Genomic DNA, 20881 nt, shown 5'->3' with positions numbered 1-20881 from the left:
AACAGAGTTGCAGCAAAATACAGCACTCCAGTTTCTGCAGTAACTGAGCTGTTATACTGTTAACCATCAAGTTCACAGGTGGTGGGGGACAAAATTATGTGTCTGGCCCCCTGCTTTTTGCAAGGTTTCCTTGTCCGATGGGTCAGAGTTAGATTCTTGTCTCAAATTGTTCCATTCAGATATAGTATACTAGAGAATGTCTGTCCTGCCGCTCCAGGCCTGTCTGTGCAAAATGTCTCCTCTTCCCTTGAGCTAAATTCTTGTTTGAAGTCCAGCGATGCCCAAGGAAGTTAGCTGCTGGCACTTTATTAGCTCAGTTTGTTATTGCACCTCTTTTACCTCATGCCTCTGCCCTTCAGCTCCAACATCTAATTGTTTAAAGTGACAAAGTTGTGAATGAGGCAACTACACGTACCTCTTCTGCAGGGAATATCAAGAAGCTCTCAGACTTGTTAAATCATGTGTGAGACTGCACAATGGGGAGACATTCTGCGCACTCATTCTACAGTGCAACTGCACTCAAACCCAGAGCTTTCTGAAGGGGAAACAGTTGTGTCAGTTGTTAACCAAGGGAAGCAAGCAGCAAGAAGGCTCCTAAGCAGAAAGCACGGTGAACTGTGAACCATGCCAATGGGGCCTGAATGTTAATACATTGATCTTAAAATCTAGCAGAGTTGTGGCTGTATGGATCTGAACTTCCCCTAAGGTAAAATGTTTACTGCTGCATAAAAAAACTCTCTACGGAAAGTTTAGCCCACTTGAGCCCTGCTGAGCTGCTGTTGTGGCAGGATGGCTGGAAGTCCCTCGAGAAGGATCTGTGAGAGCAAGCAAAGGCAGGATGAACCATTCAGGCCTTCCTTATGGTGGCATGTTGTGTGCACTATCTTAAAGCATTATCAGCAGGGACGTAGGTGGACACAATTTCCTTTGCAATGGAATTAAGAGCAACATTTCATGTTTTCCATTCCATCAACTCTGGGCTCTATCTTGGGACACATGGGAATTTGACTTAGCAGTTCCTGCAGCCATTATGGTAATGCAGCTGACCATCCCTTGTGCACAGACACAGAGCCACCCAACCTTGTGCATCAATGTACAGTGCGGACGATCAGGCACCTTCTCCTCCGAGCTCTGCCCAGCACAAGAGCCGAACGAAAGTGTCACCCTTAAGCCAACTGTAACATTTCAAGCACACAGAACACTTTCAAGGCAGTTTCTCACTGCTTGTTAGGAGGAGCAAATAGTCCCGTGGACAGCTGAAGAAGCACTGCATACTTTCTAAAATATTGTGTAACAGGAGCTGTGAACTTTCAGTAAGGACAAGGACAGGCTTACCATAATGATTTCTGTCTTGGAAATGGAGTGGTGGTGGTGAATTCCCAGCCATGGGTATCTCTTTCCCAATTTCCTGTTTTGAGGGGTTTAAATTGCTTATAAATACCCTGAGTCAGAGGACACACAAGACAAGCTCCATCTCCTTTGCCTTTCTGCAGTGGTGAGTGATATTCTGAATTTGTGAGCTCTATGCAGTGATTTTAGCTGGTATTTGGGAACAGGACTAATGCTTTAGCATGTGGGGCTTCTCTGTACTCATGATAGCAGCAGCAGGGAATGCTAAAATGCAAGTTTCTCACGTCCATCTGCCTCTGTTGCAGAGTCCTTAGCTGAGCTTGTGGTTGCACAGAGGGCATCAGTCCTTGTCGGGGGGAGAAGCAGGTTCCTGGGCTAGCCATCAGCGCTGGGGCAGCTGTCCAGGCACAGCGATGGGTGTGATGGGTGCTATGTCAGCAGTCTCTCAAAGGTGCTCCAGAACTACTCATCTCTCTGATTGTCTCACAGCTCTGTGTCAGGCTTGGACTGGGAACCATGAGGCTCTGTGTCTGCTTTGTGTTGCTCTCCTTTATTCTATGTGCAAGTGCTGACTTATCACCACTACTACGAGGTGGACGATTTGCCTGGGATGCAGTGGGAGGTAAGCTGCTGTTACCATGGGCCTTTCTCTCAGGAACCCCCCTCCCCAAGCACAGGTTACTGGCAGTCAATGGGCACAGTCCTCGGAGTTGGGAGTCCACAGCGCCACATGAATGACCCTGCTGGTTTCTCCTGCTGGAAGAGGGCCTTGATCAGCCCCCACAGCCCCTTTCCATGGGCACACCCCCGTGCAAAGGCCGATGTGGAGAAACGCCTCTCTGTGTTACTGCTCCTTGGGCCTTTCAGCTCCTGCTGAAATGGTACTTAACTGTTTCTAGGATGGCTCTTCAAAGTCAACATCATCTCTGTTTCTCTGCTTTCTTCAGGGGCATGGGATATGTTCAGAGCATACCAGGACATGCGTGAGGCAAATTATAAAGGTGCCGACAAATATTTCCATGCTCGTGGGAATTATGATGCTGCCCAAAGAGGACCTGGTGGTGCTTGGGCAGCCAGAGTGATCAGGTAATAGAGTGCATTTGGCTTGTTAACTGAGTTGCTAGGGCTCCAGGCATTCCATTTAGAGTGAAGTCCTTTTTGACTTGTACTCTGCTTTTGACCTAGAAGGACAGTGGGAAGCAGTTAATGTCTGAACAGCCTGTCTGTAGGAATGGTGCCTTTCCTCCCACACGAGCATGAGCCTTTCTTCTTGTCCTCCTGAGAAGGCAGATTCCTTACCTCTGCATTTCTGGTGCTAAGGAACTCCCTTTCCTTGCTGGTTTTTTTCCTGACGTAACAGTTCAGGATTCCACTGTGGTTCTTGGACAAGGCCTGAATATATGTGCTTGCATCTAAGTCCTGTGCAAAAGCTAGTTTTACATGAGTGAGGAAATAAACACAAAGTGGAGTTAAATGCTGGTTAATTCAGGTGGCCTTTTTTCTTCCTGCTAGTGATGCCCGGGAAAAATGGCAAAGCGACATGAGTGGCAGAGGCCAAGAAGACACTCTAGCTGACCAAGAGGCGAATGCGTGGGGACGAAACGGTGGGGATCCCAACCGCTACAGACCTGCAGGCCTTCCCAGCAAATACTAGCTCTACTCCCCTGTTACATCTCTTCTGTGCAGCCGAATAAAAGAAATCCTCCTGAAACGTGCTTCCTCTCGCCGCTGGTTTTCCTTCTGGGGTGGGGATCTGAAGCCAGCGCTGACCGGACGCTCTCGCGGGCGGGCGCGCGCTCCCTGTGCACGTCCCCGCGGGGCGATCTCAGGGCATCACGGGGACCACCGGCACTGCCAAGGGGCGGGGGTCTCCCTTGACCCCTCGGCTGCCCTGGGAACCCGGGGGCTGCTTTCCGCGAAGGAAGCGGCGGCGGTCCCGGACCGCCATCACGGCCGCGGAGCGCTGACAACTCTGCGGTGGCAGCTGGGCGATGGCCTCCCCGCGCCCCGCCCCGGCAGGGGGCGCTGTCGGGGGGGGCCGTCAGGCCTCCGCTCTGACCACCGCCTCGTTGGTGCCGGCGCGGTTGTGGCGGCGGTGCTGGGCCGCCATGGACCGTAACCCCTCGCCGCCCTCCAGCGAGGCGGAGGAGGAGGGCGATGCGGTGGGGAACACGGTGTACAGCAAGCACTGGCTGTTCAGCATCCTCACTCGCCTCATCGAGGTGCGGGCCTGGGGGAACGGGGGCGCCGTAAGGGGAGAGGCCGGCGGGCCCGGTAGCGGTCAGCGCCTGGCGGGTGCGGTGCGACCGTTTCCGGGGGGGACACACGACACCCCCGTTTCCTAGTTGTGTCTGGAGTCTTTTAAAGTGTGACTGAACCGATAGGTCGGGTTTAGTGTTTCATGGTGTTTCTCGGTAGTAGCTCACGTACCGCCGTCTCCCCGTGTGCATCCCCCCCCTCCGTTTTCTCTCAGGTCATTAGCCCCGAGAAGACGGAGCCCACCGCGAGCCCCGAGGAAATTCAGACAGAACTGGACGAAGAGATGGAGAATGACATTTGCAAAGTGTGGGACATGTCGATGGATGAGGTAGGAGCGATGTACGGGAGTCAGATGTCGAGTGTGGTTCATTCACAGATACAGGTGGCTTCTGCCCTGTTTCTGTTCCTGAGCATCTTGAGTCAAAATCCTTCTGGAAGCAGGAGAAGGCACGGAGTTAAACAGGCTCGGTCAGCTTTCTGAGTTCGATGGTATTGCTTATTCTCTGGTTTGACTGACGGTGTCCTTTGAGTCATTAGGCAGAGGAGCTGTGGTGAGTTGGAATCAAGCAGGCTCATCATGAAGGCTGCTTTCCAAGATGAGCAAGTACTTTGTGTACACTCTTAGGTCCAGTGCTAGTTTGCAAAAGCAGGCCTTCCGTTGCATCCTAGCTGCTGGATGCCATGCTGCTGTTTGAGGATATAAAGCAGAGCTGTTAGTGAATGTAAAAGAAATAAGGTGCTCTGCCAGACCTTCCCACAGGTGTCTAATGGATCGTGTGGTGCTATTGCTTAATTGGGGCCATATTCACGTCTCTTGGCTTTCTGTATTATGTGCAGGAGTTGACAGTACCTTAGTTGTAGCTGAAATGAACTCAGGTGCATAGCCTGTATCTTCAGCAGTCTGATTATGGAGATAATATTGATGCCATCTGTAAATAGGCATATTTTCCTCTAGCAATTGTAATACTTCTTGCTAGTAAGCATAGTTTTCTCTGACAGATAAACAATCTTTTAAACTTTAGCTACAGACTCACAATGGCAATCTAACATAACTTTTCAGTATTTTTCTCAACATTCTCAAATGCTGAAACATATTCTCAAGTAAGACTTTTTAAAAAAAAATTATTATAATATTCCCTGGCTCTTTGTTAGATATTTTAAATAAACATGGAAGATGTGTCCTTTATTCCCAAATAGAGGACTAATCTTGTGGTTTAATGTAGTAAAATGAGGAGATTTCCTCTTTTGGATGCTCTGATCAAGTGCTAATGGTAATCCCTTCCCTCGTTTCTTTTTGTATGTGTGGGTGATGTCACTGTCTGAAAACATGGGTATTTGCTGAATTCTGACTTAGCATCTCTGACCTTCTGTTGAGACAGAAAGCAAAAGAAACTAAATGTGACTTTTTGCCTTGTTGTATAGCAAATCACTGGCATCCTGAATCACCACAGGGGCTTGCTGACCTTTGTCATTGAAAAACAAGGATTATTGGTATTAACTGTTAGGAAATAACTGATCTCTTGTAGTGAGTTTGACATCTCTTTGATCCAGTCCTTATGTTGTGAGAAAAGGTTTGATTTTGCATTTGGAAATTGTAGAAGTCCATTTACTTCTCCATTCACTTTTTCCACAGGATGTCGCTTTATTTCTTCAGGAGTTCAATGCCCCTGATATATTCATGGGAGTTTTTGCTAAGTCAAAATGCCCTCGCCTTACTGTAAGTATGGGCTGTCAAAAAGCTTCATAGCGTTACTAGATAGGTCTGTACATGCATTTGCATGTATCTCCCTCCTCTCCTGTTGCATGTTTGAATAGGTTAGGGGAATGAGGAGAAAACACAAAATCAAAATTTAAAATGCTTTTTTGTGGTGTTTTTAATATGGTCTAATCAGTAAGTATTTCAGTGATGCTGAAGCTGATTATGTCATTATTGATGACAGACTGAGTTTATCAAACCTAGTTATAAGGCTCATTATAAAAACCAGTAAAGACTGGCTGTGGTGGGTTGACCCTGGCTGGACACCAGGTGCCCACCAAGCTGCTCTATCACTCCCCTTCTCAGCTGGACAGGGGAGAGAAAATGTAACGAAAGGCTTGTGGGTCGAGATAAGGACAGGAAGATCACTCAGCAGTTGCAGTCATGGGCAAAACAGACTTGACCTGGGAAAATTTATCAAATTTATTACCAATCAACTCAGAGTAGGATAATGAGAAATAAACCAAAATTAAAACACCTCCCCCCCACCTCTCCCTTCTTCCCGGGCTCAACTTCACTCCCAAATTCTCTACCTCCTCCCCTCCCAGCAACACAGGGAGACAGGGAGTGGTCCTCATACGTTGTCTCTGCTGCTCCTTCCTCCTCACACTTTTCCCCTGCTCCAGTGTGGAGTCGCTCCCATGGGAGACAGTCCTCCATGAATTTGTTTAGTCAGACCTATAAAAGTAACAGGAACGTTAGCAGTTAGGAACTGTTAGACAGCGGTACTCAATGCAGGTTTTTTTTTCTTCCCTCTTTGTTTTGTTGTCATTGTTTTGCAGCTTGTATTAGAGAGTGGACTGGCATTTAGGATTCAAGATAGGGTTTTGAAAAGTATTCAGTGTTGGTGTAACTCCCCTTTCTCTGAAGTTACTGAAAGCTTTACTTCAGGAGATGAGTAGAGACACATAAGGCTCTGAAAGTTCAGTACTTTGTCTTTTGAAAGTACAACCAAAATTTGGAAGTCAGTGCAAATTGGCTGTCACAGCTACTTTCTTGAAATAGTGGTGCTAGAATGTCTGCTGTAATTCAGCAGAGGTAATAGAATGTTAATAAAAAAGATAACCTTGAGTGGTGAGCGCTGATTTCCAATTTAAAGTTGCTGAAAGTGAGCGATTCCCAGGACATTCTGTGTTAGCACCAGTCACCCACAGGTGTTTCAGAGCTTTCACAGTCCCCTTCATAGGAGCGTGCATCCTTTTAATGATTGTCTAGGTATGAATATCCTAATGGGATGCACTGCTTTTGATTTTGTTTGGTGAGGTTTTGGTTTTTTTTTTTTTAAATCTCTGCAATCAGAAAATAGGCTTTGCTGGAAGCTTGTATTAAGACCCCTCTGTTTTGTGAGGAAGTGAATATCTGTGAGGGTTGCACTTACATGGTGATATTTTTGTCCTTAGGACTCTATTGCTGTAATAATAGGGATGCCAGAATATGCAAGCAAAGTTGATTTCAAGATATATTTGCTTTTATGGAACACTTTAACACTGAAATACCTGAGTAGTACCTGTCATGAATATATTTTAGGCTAGTCTAATAGCATCCTGTAGAAAAAAACCTGTGTGTCTGTCTTGAAATCGGTGGGTCATAAGAACTTGGAAATCAAACTGGAAAACATCTTTGAACCTTCCTTACCTTTGTCTTATGGCTGTGGAAATAAAATTGTGAACTATGCTGCAGTTACTTCATTATACTGTGTTTTGGCTTTGCAGGAAATCTGTGTGGGAATATTAGGAAATATGGCCTGTTTCCAAGACATATGCATGTCCATTAGTAAAGATGAGAATCTCGGGTAAGTTTATATGTACTTTATATGTGCATGCTTTTTGGGACACACAATCATGAAATATATGTTATAGAAGGAACTAAGTTTGCCTGCAATGCCTCATCTTCATTCACACCTTTCTGGCTGACCATAGTTGTATGGGAAGTGTTCAGTGAATTAAAAAAAAAAAAGGATAGAGACCAATTTTTTTGTTGTTGTTTTTAATCACCAGTCAAGATCTTGAATTTTTAATTTCTAAGTTTGGCAATCTTGAAACATTGCTAATGCATGTATAGTCAGGAAAAGCTGGTTTTAATCTCAGTACGTGGCTGCAGCTGTGAAATTAACCTTTTTATAATTTTTTTTTTAAACAAAGATAGTTTTTATTGTAGTCTAAATTGCAGAGATAGGGATTTGATGGGTGGACTGTTCGGTGGATGAGGAATTGGTTAGATGGTGGGTGGCATCCAGAGAGTAGTGGTCAACGGTTCAGTGTCTGGATGGAGATCAGTGATGAGTGGTGTCCCTCAGGGGTCTGTATTGGGACCAGACTGTTTAATATCTATCATCAACATAGACAGTGGGATCGAGTGCACCCTCAGCAAATTTGCAGATCACACTAAGCTGAGTGGTGCAGCTGACACACCTGAGGAACACGATGCCATTCAGAGGGACCTGGACAAGCTTGTGAAGTGGGCCTGTGTGAACATTGTGAGATTCAACAAGGCCAAGTGTGAGGTCCTGCATCTGAGTCGGGGCAACCCCTGGTATCAAGACAGGCTGGGGGATGAAGGGATTGAGAAGAGCTGGACATGAGCCAGCAATGCGTCCTCACAGCCCAGAAAGCTAACTGTATGCTGGGCTGCATCAAAAGAAGTGTGACCAACAGGTCAAGGGGAGGTGATTCTGCCCTTCTACTCCGCTCTGGTGAGCCCCACCTGGAGTACTGCATCCAGCTCTGGGATCCCCAGTACAAGACAGACATGGACCTATTGGAGCAGGTCCAGAGGAGAGCCATGAAGATGGTCAGAGGGCTGGAGCACCTCTCCTGTGAGGACAGGCTGAGAGAGTTGGGGTTGTTCAGCCTGGAGAAGAGAAGGCTCTGGGGAGACCTTACTGTGGCCTCTCAATACTTAAAGGGGGCTTATAGATAGGGACGAAATTTTTAGCAGGGCTTGTAGTGATAGGACAAGGGGTAATAGTTTTAAACTAAAAGAGGGTAGATTTGTACTAGATATAAGGAGGAAATATTTTACAATGAGGGTGGTGAAGCACTAGAACAGATTGCCCAGAGAGGTGGTAGGTGCTCCACCCCTGGAAACATTCAATGTCAGGTTGGACGGGGCTCTGTGCAACCTGCTCCAGTTGAAGATGTCCCTGCCCATTGCAGGGGGGTTGAACTAGATGACCTTTAAAGGTCCCTTCCAACCCAAACCATTCTATAATTCTATGATTCTGTGATTTATTAATCTAATCTTGTATTTTCTCCTTAAAGCCAAGTATTATTGCAACGTTTGTGTGATTCAGACTCTCCAACTCTTCTGGAAACAAGCAGGTAGGATATCTCAGAAATTAATGCATCATTAGTGTAGTTCTGCTGTGTTCTGAGGCCTGGGAAGAAAATTGACGAGTGGGCTCAGTATTTCATTATCCTCTCATCCTATCTTTTTGTCATTTCCGCATTGTTCTGGAATTTATTTGCTGTGAGCTAGATTCCTGTTTCTGTCACATTGTTCTCATCATTTTGGATTTATACTTGTACAGGTGAAATCAATGAATTGGCTTCTAATTTGTTAAATGGGCAATTCTTGTCTAGGTTGTTGTTAACTTGCCTCTCCCAGCCTGAGGTGGCCAATGTCTGGGTTGAGAGAATACGAGAAAACCCTTCCGTGTATGACTGTGTGTGCTTTATCATGTCCAGCTCTACAAATGGTAAGTTGCCCAAACAAGCTGGGAATTAGTGGGTGTTTGCAGAAAAAAAAATAACTGAAGTATACAGTTTCAAAGACAAATATTTTCAATTGGGAGTACAGAATTTCCTTAACATAAACCTCGTGAATTTAAAGGACACCGAACTAAACTTGTCCTGCTTTGCAGGTTTATAAATATGTGTAAAACCAAACAGAAAAGCACCCACAGAGGAAAAAGAAGGCTCTGTGGGGGAATAAAAATAAGTCTAATAGAAGAAATTGTTATTTGGCACAGTAAAGGAAAGGACATAGTCCTCATTCAGGGATATACATATGTCACTTTTGACCCTTGAAATGAGACCTCATTTAATATTTTTTTTTTTTTTTTCAAATGAGATATGTATTTTCCATTTTTAAAACTACAATACTGGAGGAATGATTCCGTTACTCTGGCTGGCAGCAGAATACTGCACAGGCTTTGGGTATGCAGTCAGTGGTGCACAAATTTCCTGTAGCACTAATTTAGCAAGACCACACTAAGCACCTACCCATGGAAATGTTTTGAATAGCATTTATTTTTCATGTCCAACTCAATTGTAACAGCGGTTATCATTTGTCTAGGAATCCTAATAATTTAGCTTTTTCATTTTGGTGGTTTTATTTTTTTTAATGACAATGCTCAGAAATCCTGCCCTGTCCAATTGAAATCACAGATACTACTTAAGTAAAATGTGGATTGGCAGGTGTAAGGTTAGAAGAAAACTGCATGTTTAGGGACAAATCTTGGACAGTTTTACTTCAGAAGCAGAAGTTATGACTTTTCAGGAACCTGAAGTCTCTTTGCAGAATAAAGTTCCTGCTTTATAAGTGGCATGGTAAGGTAGAAGGTGTCTGTGGGCTTTCCAGCAGTCCCTATTTATCAAACTTCACCTGATCTGTGTCACAAAAAGGAAATAAACATAGCAACCATTAGTAGGTCTTGAACAAAACTAATATATTTCAGCACTGAATTTACTCTGAATACTTTAATATAGTAGCACTTTGTGAGCTAGCTTTTGGGTTTTTTTTTAGTCTTGTTGAAATTTATACATTCTCTTTTGTGCAGTTGAATTGCTGGTAAAAGTGGGTGAAGTGGTGGACAAACTCTTTGATCTAGATGAAGAGCTAATGTTAAACTGGATTAAAAATGGTACTTGTCGGTCCGTGGGTCCATCTGTAGATGATTCCCCCGAAGAAGTTCCAGATTTTAAGATTGTGCCTTGTATACTTGAAGCAGCCAAACAAGTCCGGTATGTGAGATTCTTTTTTGTTTCATGGCTGGGGAGGCTCCTTATAACCTTGTTAAAGCCTGTGTCTGAACATCTTCATTTCTGTGGGAGCTGCATAGTTTGACAGATCACTACAATACATTTCCTTGTACTTACTGTTTGAAATGAGTCAACTAGTTTGTTAGCAAAGAGAATGGCAGTGATTGCTGATAGTCTTCTCTGTCTCCAAACCACATGGAATATAAACTCAGTAGTCAGATCTTTAATCTGTCTTTGGTTTTTTTTGTTTGTTCTGTGTAGATCGGATAATCCAGAAGGACTTGATGTTTATATGCATATTTTGCAGCTCCTGACCACGGTGGATGAGGGTATTCAGGCTATCGGTAAGACACTTGAATTGCTACATATGATAGGACCAAGAATGGCAGTAACTTCTAGATCATCAGATATTTAATGGGGAGGAAAATAATACATGTACCTAGATTAAATTTGATGGGTTGGTGGGTTTTCTTTCTTTCTTTCTTTCTTTCTCAAGTGCAGGCTCCCGATGGAGGAAAGGAGACTTGGAGTTTGCTTTATGATCTTGTTTGCCATGAACTTTGCCAGCCAGATGATCCACCAATCATTGTGCAGGAGCAGAAGACTCTGTTGGCCTCTATTTTGTCCGTGCTGTCTGCTATGTTTGCTTCACAGACAGAACAAGAATACACCAAGATGAGAAAAAGCAAGTCGTGCTTTTTTCTCTTATTTTTCTTTTTTTTAAAAGTTATTTTCACAATTGACTTTTTGTATGTGGGGTGAAAGGTGGTTAATTTATTACTGTTTACTAGAGATCAGAACACAGAATTCAGTTACATATTTGAATACAGTAAGGCTCTTTACTGCTGACTCTAAAAATCACACCTAGCTCAAAGTTCGGTTACTAGATATCTCTGAAAAGTTACAGTAATATAATCTACAGATTCTGTTCAATCTTGTCCATTGAGTAAATTAATAAAAATTGCAGAATTTATCTTTGCTAAAATATGAGGTCTTGATAGTAACTTTGTTGTTGTTGTTAGTAGAGGGAGATTCTGCACTTACTTAAATCCATCTTTATCACTTGTCAATGGATTGAAAAGTAACAAGTCTTTAGAATGAAAAGCCCATCTGGGGAATGAGAGTCAGGGTCATCAGCAGAAAGATGTGTCTGTTGGTTTATCAGATAGGATTATCTGGATGCAAATTTAACATACTGGCCTCTCTGAGTTACTACTAAAGACATTTTCTTTCTCATATTCCTTACCACTGACATTTTACTTTTTTTTTTAATAGATACATATCAGCTTGCAGAAAAAATGGTTTGGGTTTTCTACTACATTTCCACTTCTTTAAAACAGTCTTTGATAAAACGCAACATGTTCAGAATATACATTCCTATAGCTTTTGTATAAAATCTTGCATGTGGTTCAAAATTCTAATGACTTGAAAGGATGGGGGGAAAATTTTCAGTGTTACACTTCCATTTTCTTGTTACTTTATATTAGATATTCCTCTGATTGGGAGCTTGATTCGTATCTTACAATACATGGAGGGCTGTGGGAAGAGATCTGTTGATAACTCAAAGGAGTCTGAACAGCAAGAGACTGGAAGGGCCGATCTAAATGAGGAAGATTTCCATTTAAAAATTTTGAAGGATATTTGTTGTGAATTACTTTCCAATATGCTTCAAGAGCTGACCAAGGTAAGAATAAACAAAATTCTAAGAGGGATTTCTGCAGGGCGGGTAAGAATATTGATGTGGGCGTTTTTCTGTGCAAGTGAAGTTGCATACTGGAAATTCATTGGCAAATCAATCTGAAGGTGAGAAGCAACATGTGTGTTAGGTGGGCAGGGACACATGTTTTCTGAGCTGTATGCCTTCAGGGCCAAGAGTCTGTATGATAAATTCTTTAGGTGTATGTCGCCATTTCTTTTGAATGAAAGCCAGTTTATTTAAGAAGAAGAAAGAGTATCAATATATAAACTCACGTGCTCAGCTGGACTTTATTATGGGAGCATTGGAATTAAGAGACTTGTGGCATGTGAGCTTTCACACCTTTTTGTATTAGCTATGTCTGGCATTCTCTGAGAAATGTAAGTTCTGGTTGTTTTACCCACTTTTGAGAACGAAGCGCATGCTGTAGACACTGTGTGCACAATTCTGAGTTTGTTCTTTTGGCAGCTGTTCGTGACATTCTAGTTGTATTTCTCATTTTATTTTCCAGGAAAATACATTAGAAGGACTACATCAGGGACATCTAAATGAACAGACATGTTCTTGTGCATTTCAGAACCTCTTACCTCTGTACTTTGCATCGGTGAGTATATGACAAGGTCTTTAACATAGCTGAAAAAATACTACTCGGGTGGCAAGGTGTTTCAGAATCAGATGTAGAGGTAGGACAGAGTTGCTCAGACACAGGTTATATGCTGTTCTAGACAGTCTTACCCTCTGTCTCTTCTGGCTTGCTTCAGCCAGAGCTTTGCCTAGATCATCAGCTGATGTAAGGGTCAAACTGTCCTGAAGTGGATGTCTGCAAACTTATGCCAGCTGGAAATTTGGTCTGTACGTTTTTTAGAATAATTATTCTAAATCTTTTTCATAGAGAGCTTTTTGTTGTGTACTTTTAAACAATAAAATAAAAGTTTGGGGAAGGCGATAATGTTTCAAAATTTAGATCAACTGAAATTGTGGGGTTTAGGAGGAAGGTGTCTACGGTGGAGCATTTTCCATTCTTTGCAGTGGCTGCTGCTGGCAGCTGTTGGTGGGAAGGTACAGAAGTAGAAAGACCCCCTATACCAAGTGTAAGAATTCTGTGTTCCATGCAGGTTGGTTTTTTTCTTTTTGCATGTGTGTTTTTGCACTTTATTTCCAGGTGGAGAGTTTCCTTGAAGTTCTGCGTGAGGCTGATCAGACACTTGCTGATAATCTAGAAAAACGTTTCCCGAGCCTGAAGGTCCATGCCTAAGAATGTACATGAAATATTTCCCTTCTTTGGAATGAAGATTTTTGACTGTTTCATTACAGTGTTTCAGAAATCAAGTTTTCAGTAAATGCAGGAGAAAGAGGCAACCTTCTTACTAACAGGTGGCTTTTAAGAAATGTTCCAGGTAGCCCTGATTAACTCAGGGTTAATCTGATCTGTATGGGGAAGGAAATGACTGTAAATTCAGTTCTGCATCTTCCATCCTGTTTGCTCTGGTGATAAGAGACTGTTAATTTCTAATTGCTCTTCTGCCGCGTAGTTTTTTTTAATAACTCTTGATTCTGTGCTTTTCAACTTAAGTTGAAACAACAAAATGAATGAAATGTACTGAGTAGTTTTTTAACATGATGCTGGTTTCTTCCACGTTGCTGTTGGCAAAAGGAGGATTCATCAATAGGAAATCCCAGATGTCCTGTACCTGAGGACCTGCAAGCACCTGATAAAAATTGAGTTAAATTACAGAGTTGTTTGGGTTGGATTTTTTTTTCTCTTTTAGATCGTATCAGTACCTTGAGCAGCTATTGTAACAGACATGTTTCATCCTGCTCCTTTAAAATCTTCACACTTCTTACATTGAAGCCTCTTCTGTGCTGCAGCTCTGAGTTGTGGCGTCTAGGACCTGTGCAGTTTAAAGGATTTGAGAATACGGTTACCAGTGGTCTGTGCTGCAGCTTTCAACCATTGCAGCCAGTTATCCAGAGTTAGAGTTGTATGGCAGGTTTGGATTTAATCCATGGCATACTTGCAAACTTTCTGCTTTTTTTAAAGCAGGCTATATTTCACTTTAGGAATGTACCATATATCAGACAGTTCTTTCCTCATACACGTCTTATGAATCGTCTGTGAATGAGATGAAAAATGCCATGTTAGCCTCATTTTTCCAGGGGAGCTTAAGGTGTTAGGTCACTTGCAGTAAATTCAGTCTACAGTCTTCTAAAAATCCCACTTTTAATTATATTATGTTTTAGCTGCATTACATGTTTAGATCATGTGCCTGCATGCAGTGCAGCTAACATTTTCTGTGTCTGAAAAGACAGTATAGCAACACATCAGCTTCACTGTTTCTATAAATGAGAGTGGAAAACATTTGATTTTTATTAGGTTTGAGATGTAGAAGAAAATGGGAACCAGAGCATACAGAATAACTTAATACCATATGCATACGTTCCCTGGCTCTCCAGGTTTTTATAGACTTTAAGTATTGTGCTGGGCCATGTTTTGTTTGCTCTGAGTTACCTGTACATGTGGTAAAATACAGTATGTGTATATGTATATAGCCTTTTCACCCAAACTTCCAGTTTTCAAAAACAGTGCAATTTAATCATTCCCTTGGGCTGCCAGCGGCACCTTAATTGTCAGCAGGTGACTCGTGTCACCAAAAAGAATTGCCATCATTTCTATCAATTTTTGTATGCTATGTTTATTGGAGAAAACTGGTAACTGTGAATAGGATGACAGAATTTTTCATACGACTTTGCACAGTTTTTCGATATTTTCTTAAACCTACAGATTTGTAATAAAGTTTCTTTTTAAAAGAAACTGTATGCTTTCCTTCATTCTAAGTGTCAATTAAATTTGTTTTCTGAGCCACTGGAAGTGTCTGTTACTCTCGAGTATGTAATTTGTAAAAGGAAAATTGAATCTCTTCATGATGTCAATGTCCTGTAAAATATGTTGTCCTTCATTGGATATTAATTCTAACTCTCTCTTGCTTTCTTTGCTTGGTCATTTTTATGGTCTGGAAGTTAACGTCTGTCTCATCCAGTTGTTAACATTTTTCTAAGCTTAGTTTTTCCCCATGTGTATCATAAGTATCTTCATGATAGTCCACCATAGTTAAGAATTATTTCTGGTTTGTGTCTCGAAATTTGTTGTAGTTGAAGTTTTGCGGTAGTTGTTTAATGTAATGTACAAAAATGCCGAGACAAGATCTGTTGCTTTATTTTGTTCCTTCTTTTCAATACACAAGTATCTAGTATTGGCTGATTAATTGTTAAATGTGGTATCACTAATTACAACAAGTAGGTGAGATATATCATTTCCCTGATAGAATTACTGCTTAAGTGGGATTATATCTGATGCTGGTCATGAGGTGGAAAGAATGGCCCAATGTCAGTAAGCGACAACTTACAACAACTGAGTCCCATCCTCCCACTCTTCTGCAATAGAAGTAGCTGTAGAATTTGATCTTGTTTCAGCAGAATGAGAATTCAAGTGTGCCAGGAATTTTTATCCTTGATGAACATGGTGAAACGGAGACTGAATTCACCCTTTGCCCCACCAGACAGCAGCTCTTGTGCAGTCTCTGCTGCATGGGTGGGACAGTGCTGTCTTCAGGGGCAAAAGGCTGGTGGCAAATTGAATGCGAGGTAAATGTGCAATGTTTTTGGCGTTCGCATGTGGAAGAAACTTTGTGGTAGCGGGTGAATGATATGTTTGGAAATGGGGTGCACGTATTTCATCATCTTGCCAGCAGGGATCTCCCTTAGCCTGTGTTTCGTGAACATCATGTGTCTGGTGGGTTTTTTTGTGGTGGTGGGGGTTTCTTTGCGGGGGTGAGTGGGGAGAGATTGGGGGTTTGGGGGTTTTTTTTGTTTGTTTGTGGATTTTGGTTTGATTTTTGTTTTGTTTTGGTTTTTTTTAGTTCCCTCTCCTAGCCATGCTTTGACACTGACTGGCAAGCCAGATCTCTCTGGGCTACTTGATTGAGAATGACTATCTGAACAAGCAGGCAAGCAACTTTCTTCCAGACAAAAGATCTGATTACCTCCATAACATCCTCTTTTGGGGAAAGAAGAGTAGTACCTGTCCCTGCTTTTTACAGAGCCCTGAGCAACAAGCGGGTATCTGAAACATTGAACTAAAGTAACAGGAACGTGGACCTGCTTGGACAGAGCTGGATGTGAATTGTGGCATGAGCACACCTAGAAGATAGAGGCAGAAATCAGACTGAAAGCCCTTAAATTAGACTTAATAGATCCATATAATAATTTCATTCAAAGATAAGATTCTAACATCCTTCTGACTCATGTTTTAGGTACATATGGTGTCTTTATCCCACATTTTTCCTGATGGGGCAAAGAAACATTAAACCAAAGAAATTTGGTATGTGGAGAAAAATCAATGACATTAGGATGCTTCATCTGATCCCTTAACAGTGCAAGGAGATTGTCACTGCTCTTTATATGCTAATTCTTGCCCGATATTCATGTCACAAACCTGTCCTTTCTTGTAGACTAAACCATGAAACCCAGTATGCTGGGAAATGCTTTTCTATGCTTCTCCATACTCAGGTCACTCTGCTTTCTTAATTTTCTGGCATTACATGTTTAGTTCTTATTTTCTTAAAACTGCTGTCATGATTCCTTTGTAAGATTTATGTGGCATTGGTATTGACCAATTATAACTACATTTGGCTGTAACTAAGCTGAATACAAAAAAAAAATTACAGTCTTTATTTGAAATTTAACCCTCTTCATCGTTTATGATACTGGTATGAAAAGGTATGGATATGCTGTTATGGTTTTGTTTGTTTGTTTTGAAAATCCATGTGCTTTCCCACTAGCCTTGGATTATTTTGGCTGTTACTGAGAGTTAGAAAAGCAGCAGTATCTCTGTTATCTGTTTCACTTGAGAATTCGCTTTTGTTTTAGAGCAGAATCTCTTGGTCACAGCAGTTCCTTAGCATATCCTTTATTTTCCCCTCAAAATTAAATTTTGTCCATTTTTTTCCTTTTTAATGCTTGCTGTTTACTTTTTTTTTGTTCTAGATGCTGATGAAATTAATGTGCTCTGCCAAACTCAATGAGAAAGGAAGAACCTGCTACACCTGGGGCAAGGATTGGTCTGCTATAATATTATACAATTTCTCAAAAATCCTTCATGTGAAGGGAACCAAAAGCAGCGAGAAGCTGTGCGTTTGCTCCCCAGTCAGTCGTGTGCGTCAGTCACGCAGTTAGCATGCCCATCAGTCAGAGCCGACAAGGCGTGTGCTAACTGAACCTGACATCACAAGGTTGGTAAAATAAACCAGGTTATTTCCAGTAGCTATCAACAGAGGTTTTGTAATGGGGAAATATTGCTCCTATTCCTCCTTTTATTTGCCTCCCTGATTCAATTCTTCGCTTCTTCTCTCCCCCCCCCAAAAAAAAGGTTTTATAATGCAAGGAGCTGACATGTAAAATTGGTAAGAGAAAAGATTTGCTTGTGAGTTGTGAAGAAAATGAACAAACCCAGGGAAAACCCACTGAGGTTCTTGTTTCTTTCTTCCAGTTTAGGTCTCTAGGAGTTAGCTGCATGTCTTAATGATGTCTGAGAAAATTCTGAGCTGAATTTTATACAAAGACTAATGCAAACAAGATTGCTTGAAAAGGTAACAGTGGTGGGATGCTCTGAAGAGAAGTAAGGCAGTAATACTAGAGAAAGAAGAGAGATGAAGAGGGGATACTGCAGGAAGAAAAAAAACAGAAAAAAACTGGGACAGTTATGGCAAAGGGGATAAATAGCAAGTAAGTGTGATGGTGAAGGAGAAAAGTATTAAATATCAGTAACAATTCTAGATTTGTCCAGGTGGAATAGCTTATGTGTGGTCACCCATCAAAAAGGTGTAACGTTGATTGTGTTTTCTATTTTCAAAGCTGAATCTCCTTTGTGGCTTTTCTTACTCTTGTGAAAATGAGACAAGTTTAAGGTGAATGTGAGGTTTTAAAAACCACAGCAGGTGGGCAAACTAGTATTGCTGACAGTTCTTTTTTTTTTTTTTTTTTTTTAATTATTATTCACCTCCCCACCCTACTGCTTTTGCTGGCTGGCTGAGGTATCAGGGAACCACTTCATGATGGAGGTGAGGCAGTTTCAGGTGTCGCATGCCATTGCCTTGCACAGGTCTTGAACCTGCCAAAGGTGAGATGTGAAAGCGCAGTCCTGCAGGGCTGATGCTTGTGTTGCACGCTGGTCTGAGATGAGCACAGCAGACTGCAGCCTACTCCTGGTTTTGATAACTAGTGAGGTATTGAGGGGAAGGGGCCTGCTTGCTGCCTGCCTGTTTGTACTCAAGGAGAACAAAATACTGCTCAGTCTATAATAGCAGTCAGTACGAGTACGAAGCTAGAATTTGACTTCAGCATTTTTATACGAAAACATATTTACCCAAAGTGAAAAATTCTGTGTGATTAATATATTCTGCTGCTACTGGGATTAAAATCCAAGCCTTGATGTAACATGTTGGTACATCCATGGTAGTTTCTTCATACGTGTGGAGTAGGCATGGTGACCGACTGCATGTTTGTGCCTATGATAACTGAAGTCCCGTGTTGTTGACACTTCCCCAATGTCCCTTCATCCAATTTCCAAGGAAACCTTAGAAAAGCAAATGCACCTTGATATTCTGTGTTGCAATGGTGGCAGTTATTTATTCTGTGCTTTAGGTTATGCAAACTTCATTTTAATTTTGCAATGAGCTTGTATCAATATTATTTTTTTGTCATGCACATCATTTTTGGTGACAGCTCTGTTTAAAGAAGTTGTAACTTTAACAAGCCATCTGTTAACCTTACGTAGAAAGGAAACGCTTTTGTCAATTACTCTAATGAAATCACAAAAATCATTTCCTGGTCTCCAGTCGTAGCCTAGTCATCCTATCTTCTGTCAATAGGAGGATATTGAAACACACAGGCAAATACGTGCACACTGTTATCCTGCCCTGCAATATAGCCATAGTGTTGCATTTTAGTGCAGCAAATTGTAATTAGCCAGTGATGTCAGAAGGCTTTATTTTCCATTAAAAATCCTCTGTAGTGCACAAACTCTTTTATTCAACATCAGAGAGTTTCCTCGTTAGTCAGGTAGGAAGGCTGGGCACAGGAACCATGGAAAGACATTTTGAGTTTATGCCAGCCTGATTCATGAAGATTTTGATTTCATAAGTTAAGAGAGTAGAAAGGAAGGAGAAACACTTCTGGTTAGGTGGGAGTAAACCAAACTGCAAAATAACTCCTTTTTGTCATTTGGGATGGGGCTGCTAGAACAGCTTAATGGAAGGAGGAGAAATAGTGGATAGAAAAGGCTGGAGTAATGGGAAAGGGGAAAGTGAATGGTGAAAACATGGAAGAGCAAGGAAGAATTCCAGCTTTGTGAGCTCTTTAGATGGAAATCATTTAGGAAGGGATAAAAAGAAACATGGGAAATTGCCTATGAGCTGGTAAATGATGTAGGTCTCCGAAGGACCTAAATGTATCGGCACCATGCAATGTGAGCTCTTCATGTGGGGAAGTGCCAAGCCAAAATGAAGGGAAGATTCATCCTTTTCCTTTGCCTCCTTTTGGAGGGGATTTGACAACAACTAAAAGGGGTGGGAGACAGATGCAGAACATACTGGCATGGAGTTGCTCTGGACTGGGGCTGGAGTTTCCCAGGCCAATTCCTGCCCAGTGCGCGTGTTTATGGGCACAAGGGACAAACTCAGCAAGAGCAGCCAGGCGTAGTACCGAGAGGCAAACTTCTTGCAGCCTTCCTGCTTCTCCAGCCTTTCTGGATGCCAGAGCAGGTGGATAAGGACCGCATCCAGTGCTGTGTTGGGGCAGCATCTGTGTGACTGCGTCTTGGAGCCCACCCTGCTTGCTTCCCTCTTGACCGGTGCTCTCAGTGATGAATGTAAGGATCAGAATCAGATCTTTGATAGCAATGTTGTCATGAACTTTCACCAACAGATCTGGAGCCAACAATCAAGATGGAAGTGTTGAAAATAATCACAGTGCTACTCCACAGCTGTCATCTTTTCTGTTAAGAGAGCTCTTAATACTGCAGTACCCTCTGTGTGATAGACTTGTTTTTGGTCCACGGTGTAAAGGTTGAGCGTACTTTTTTGGAAAAACCTGCTGCATGTGACATAGCAAGATGTGGTTGCCTTTATAGGGTAAAGGAACTGCTTTCATGATTTAATTAACCAGTTGTTCTGCTCATCCCCGAGTTCACTCAGACTTGAAAGAAGTAAACTTAATTAAATTAAACAAAGCTTTTTCCTTCCCACACATGCTCTGGGCCCTTTCGCTTCTTCTGAGAGATAACAAAAAGCTTATGAATAACAGGCGCAGCCTTTTTGTTGTTGTTATTGTTGACCTGTTTGTTGCAGAAGGCTGGCAGGAGAAAGATTATGCACAGGTGCAGTATGTGCATGGCGTCAGAGGAAGAGGACACATGGGTGATTGAAATGAGGTTTGTTTGTTTGGGTTTGTTTTTTTTTTTTAATTTAAATTCCTGTGTTAGGCTGGCAAAAGGATAAAACTGTCAAGGTTTCAGTGTTGCTTTTTGAAGGTCGGGATAATTTGACAAGATAATATTCAAGTTGAAACCTTACCAAAACAGAGGAAAGAGATAAAAGTTTGGATTCAGTTCTCAGCTTATCCAAAGGCTTTTTGTATTTAACCATCTTAAGCCGAGTAACCCCTTGGTGCCTTGCGATGTGATTCAGCAGCAAATCTGGATTAAGTGTTTTCCCCCAGCCAGAAGTGGCTGCCTGTTCAGTTGTACTGCTCAGCCCTCTGCCTGGGTGTTTTTAAGAGCGTAGT

At 42.1% G+C, this 20881-nt stretch overlaps 3 protein-coding genes across 4 annotated transcripts in view; all 3 read left to right on the top strand.

Moving 5' to 3' along the window:
• Positions 1 to 1342: 1342 nt before the first annotated feature.
• LOC129207122 (serum amyloid A protein-like) lies at positions 1343 to 3065 on the top strand. Its single transcript, XM_054827589.1, has 4 exons — positions 1343 to 1495; positions 1840 to 1972; positions 2298 to 2436; positions 2863 to 3065. Exons 2-4 carry the CDS (start codon positions 1867 to 1869, stop codon positions 3002 to 3004), a joined length of 387 nt encoding a protein of 128 aa, XP_054683564.1. The 5' UTR covers positions 1343 to 1495; positions 1840 to 1866; the 3' UTR covers positions 3005 to 3065.
• A 336-nt stretch (positions 3066 to 3401) lies between these two features.
• SAAL1 (serum amyloid A like 1) lies at positions 3402 to 14855 on the top strand. The gene is made up of 12 exons (XM_054827584.1): positions 3402 to 3572; positions 3824 to 3937; positions 5243 to 5326; positions 7078 to 7157; positions 8626 to 8685; positions 8947 to 9062; positions 10146 to 10329; positions 10609 to 10691; positions 10844 to 11032; positions 11835 to 12031; positions 12555 to 12647; positions 13206 to 14855. The coding sequence occupies exons 1-12, from the start codon at positions 3459 to 3461 to the stop codon at positions 13296 to 13298; spliced, it is 1407 nt and encodes a 468-aa protein (XP_054683559.1). The 5' UTR covers positions 3402 to 3458; the 3' UTR covers positions 13299 to 14855.
• A 1100-nt stretch (positions 14856 to 15955) lies between these two features.
• The window catches only part of TPH1 (tryptophan hydroxylase 1), a 29082-nt gene continuing 24156 nt past the window's right edge, over positions 15956 to 20881 (top strand). Inside the window, exons 1-3 of one of the 2 annotated variants that reach the window (XM_054827587.1) lie at positions 15956 to 16353; positions 17087 to 17331; positions 17589 to 17824. The gene's annotated coding sequence lies outside the window, so the exon portion shown is untranslated. Of the gene's footprint in view, positions 16354 to 16985; positions 17332 to 17588; positions 17825 to 20881 lie in introns of those variants that run through there. The other variant, XM_054827586.1, reaches the window with a different exon arrangement.

The sequence above is a fragment of the Grus americana genome, chromosome 5 (assembly GCF_028858705.1).
Source record: "Grus americana isolate bGruAme1 chromosome 5, bGruAme1.mat, whole genome shotgun sequence".
In the NCBI taxonomy this organism is placed as follows: Eukaryota; Metazoa; Chordata; class Aves; order Gruiformes; family Gruidae; genus Grus; species Grus americana.
Note: the sequence above shows the minus strand (reverse complement) of the source record. Positions and strands in the feature narration are given on the sequence as shown.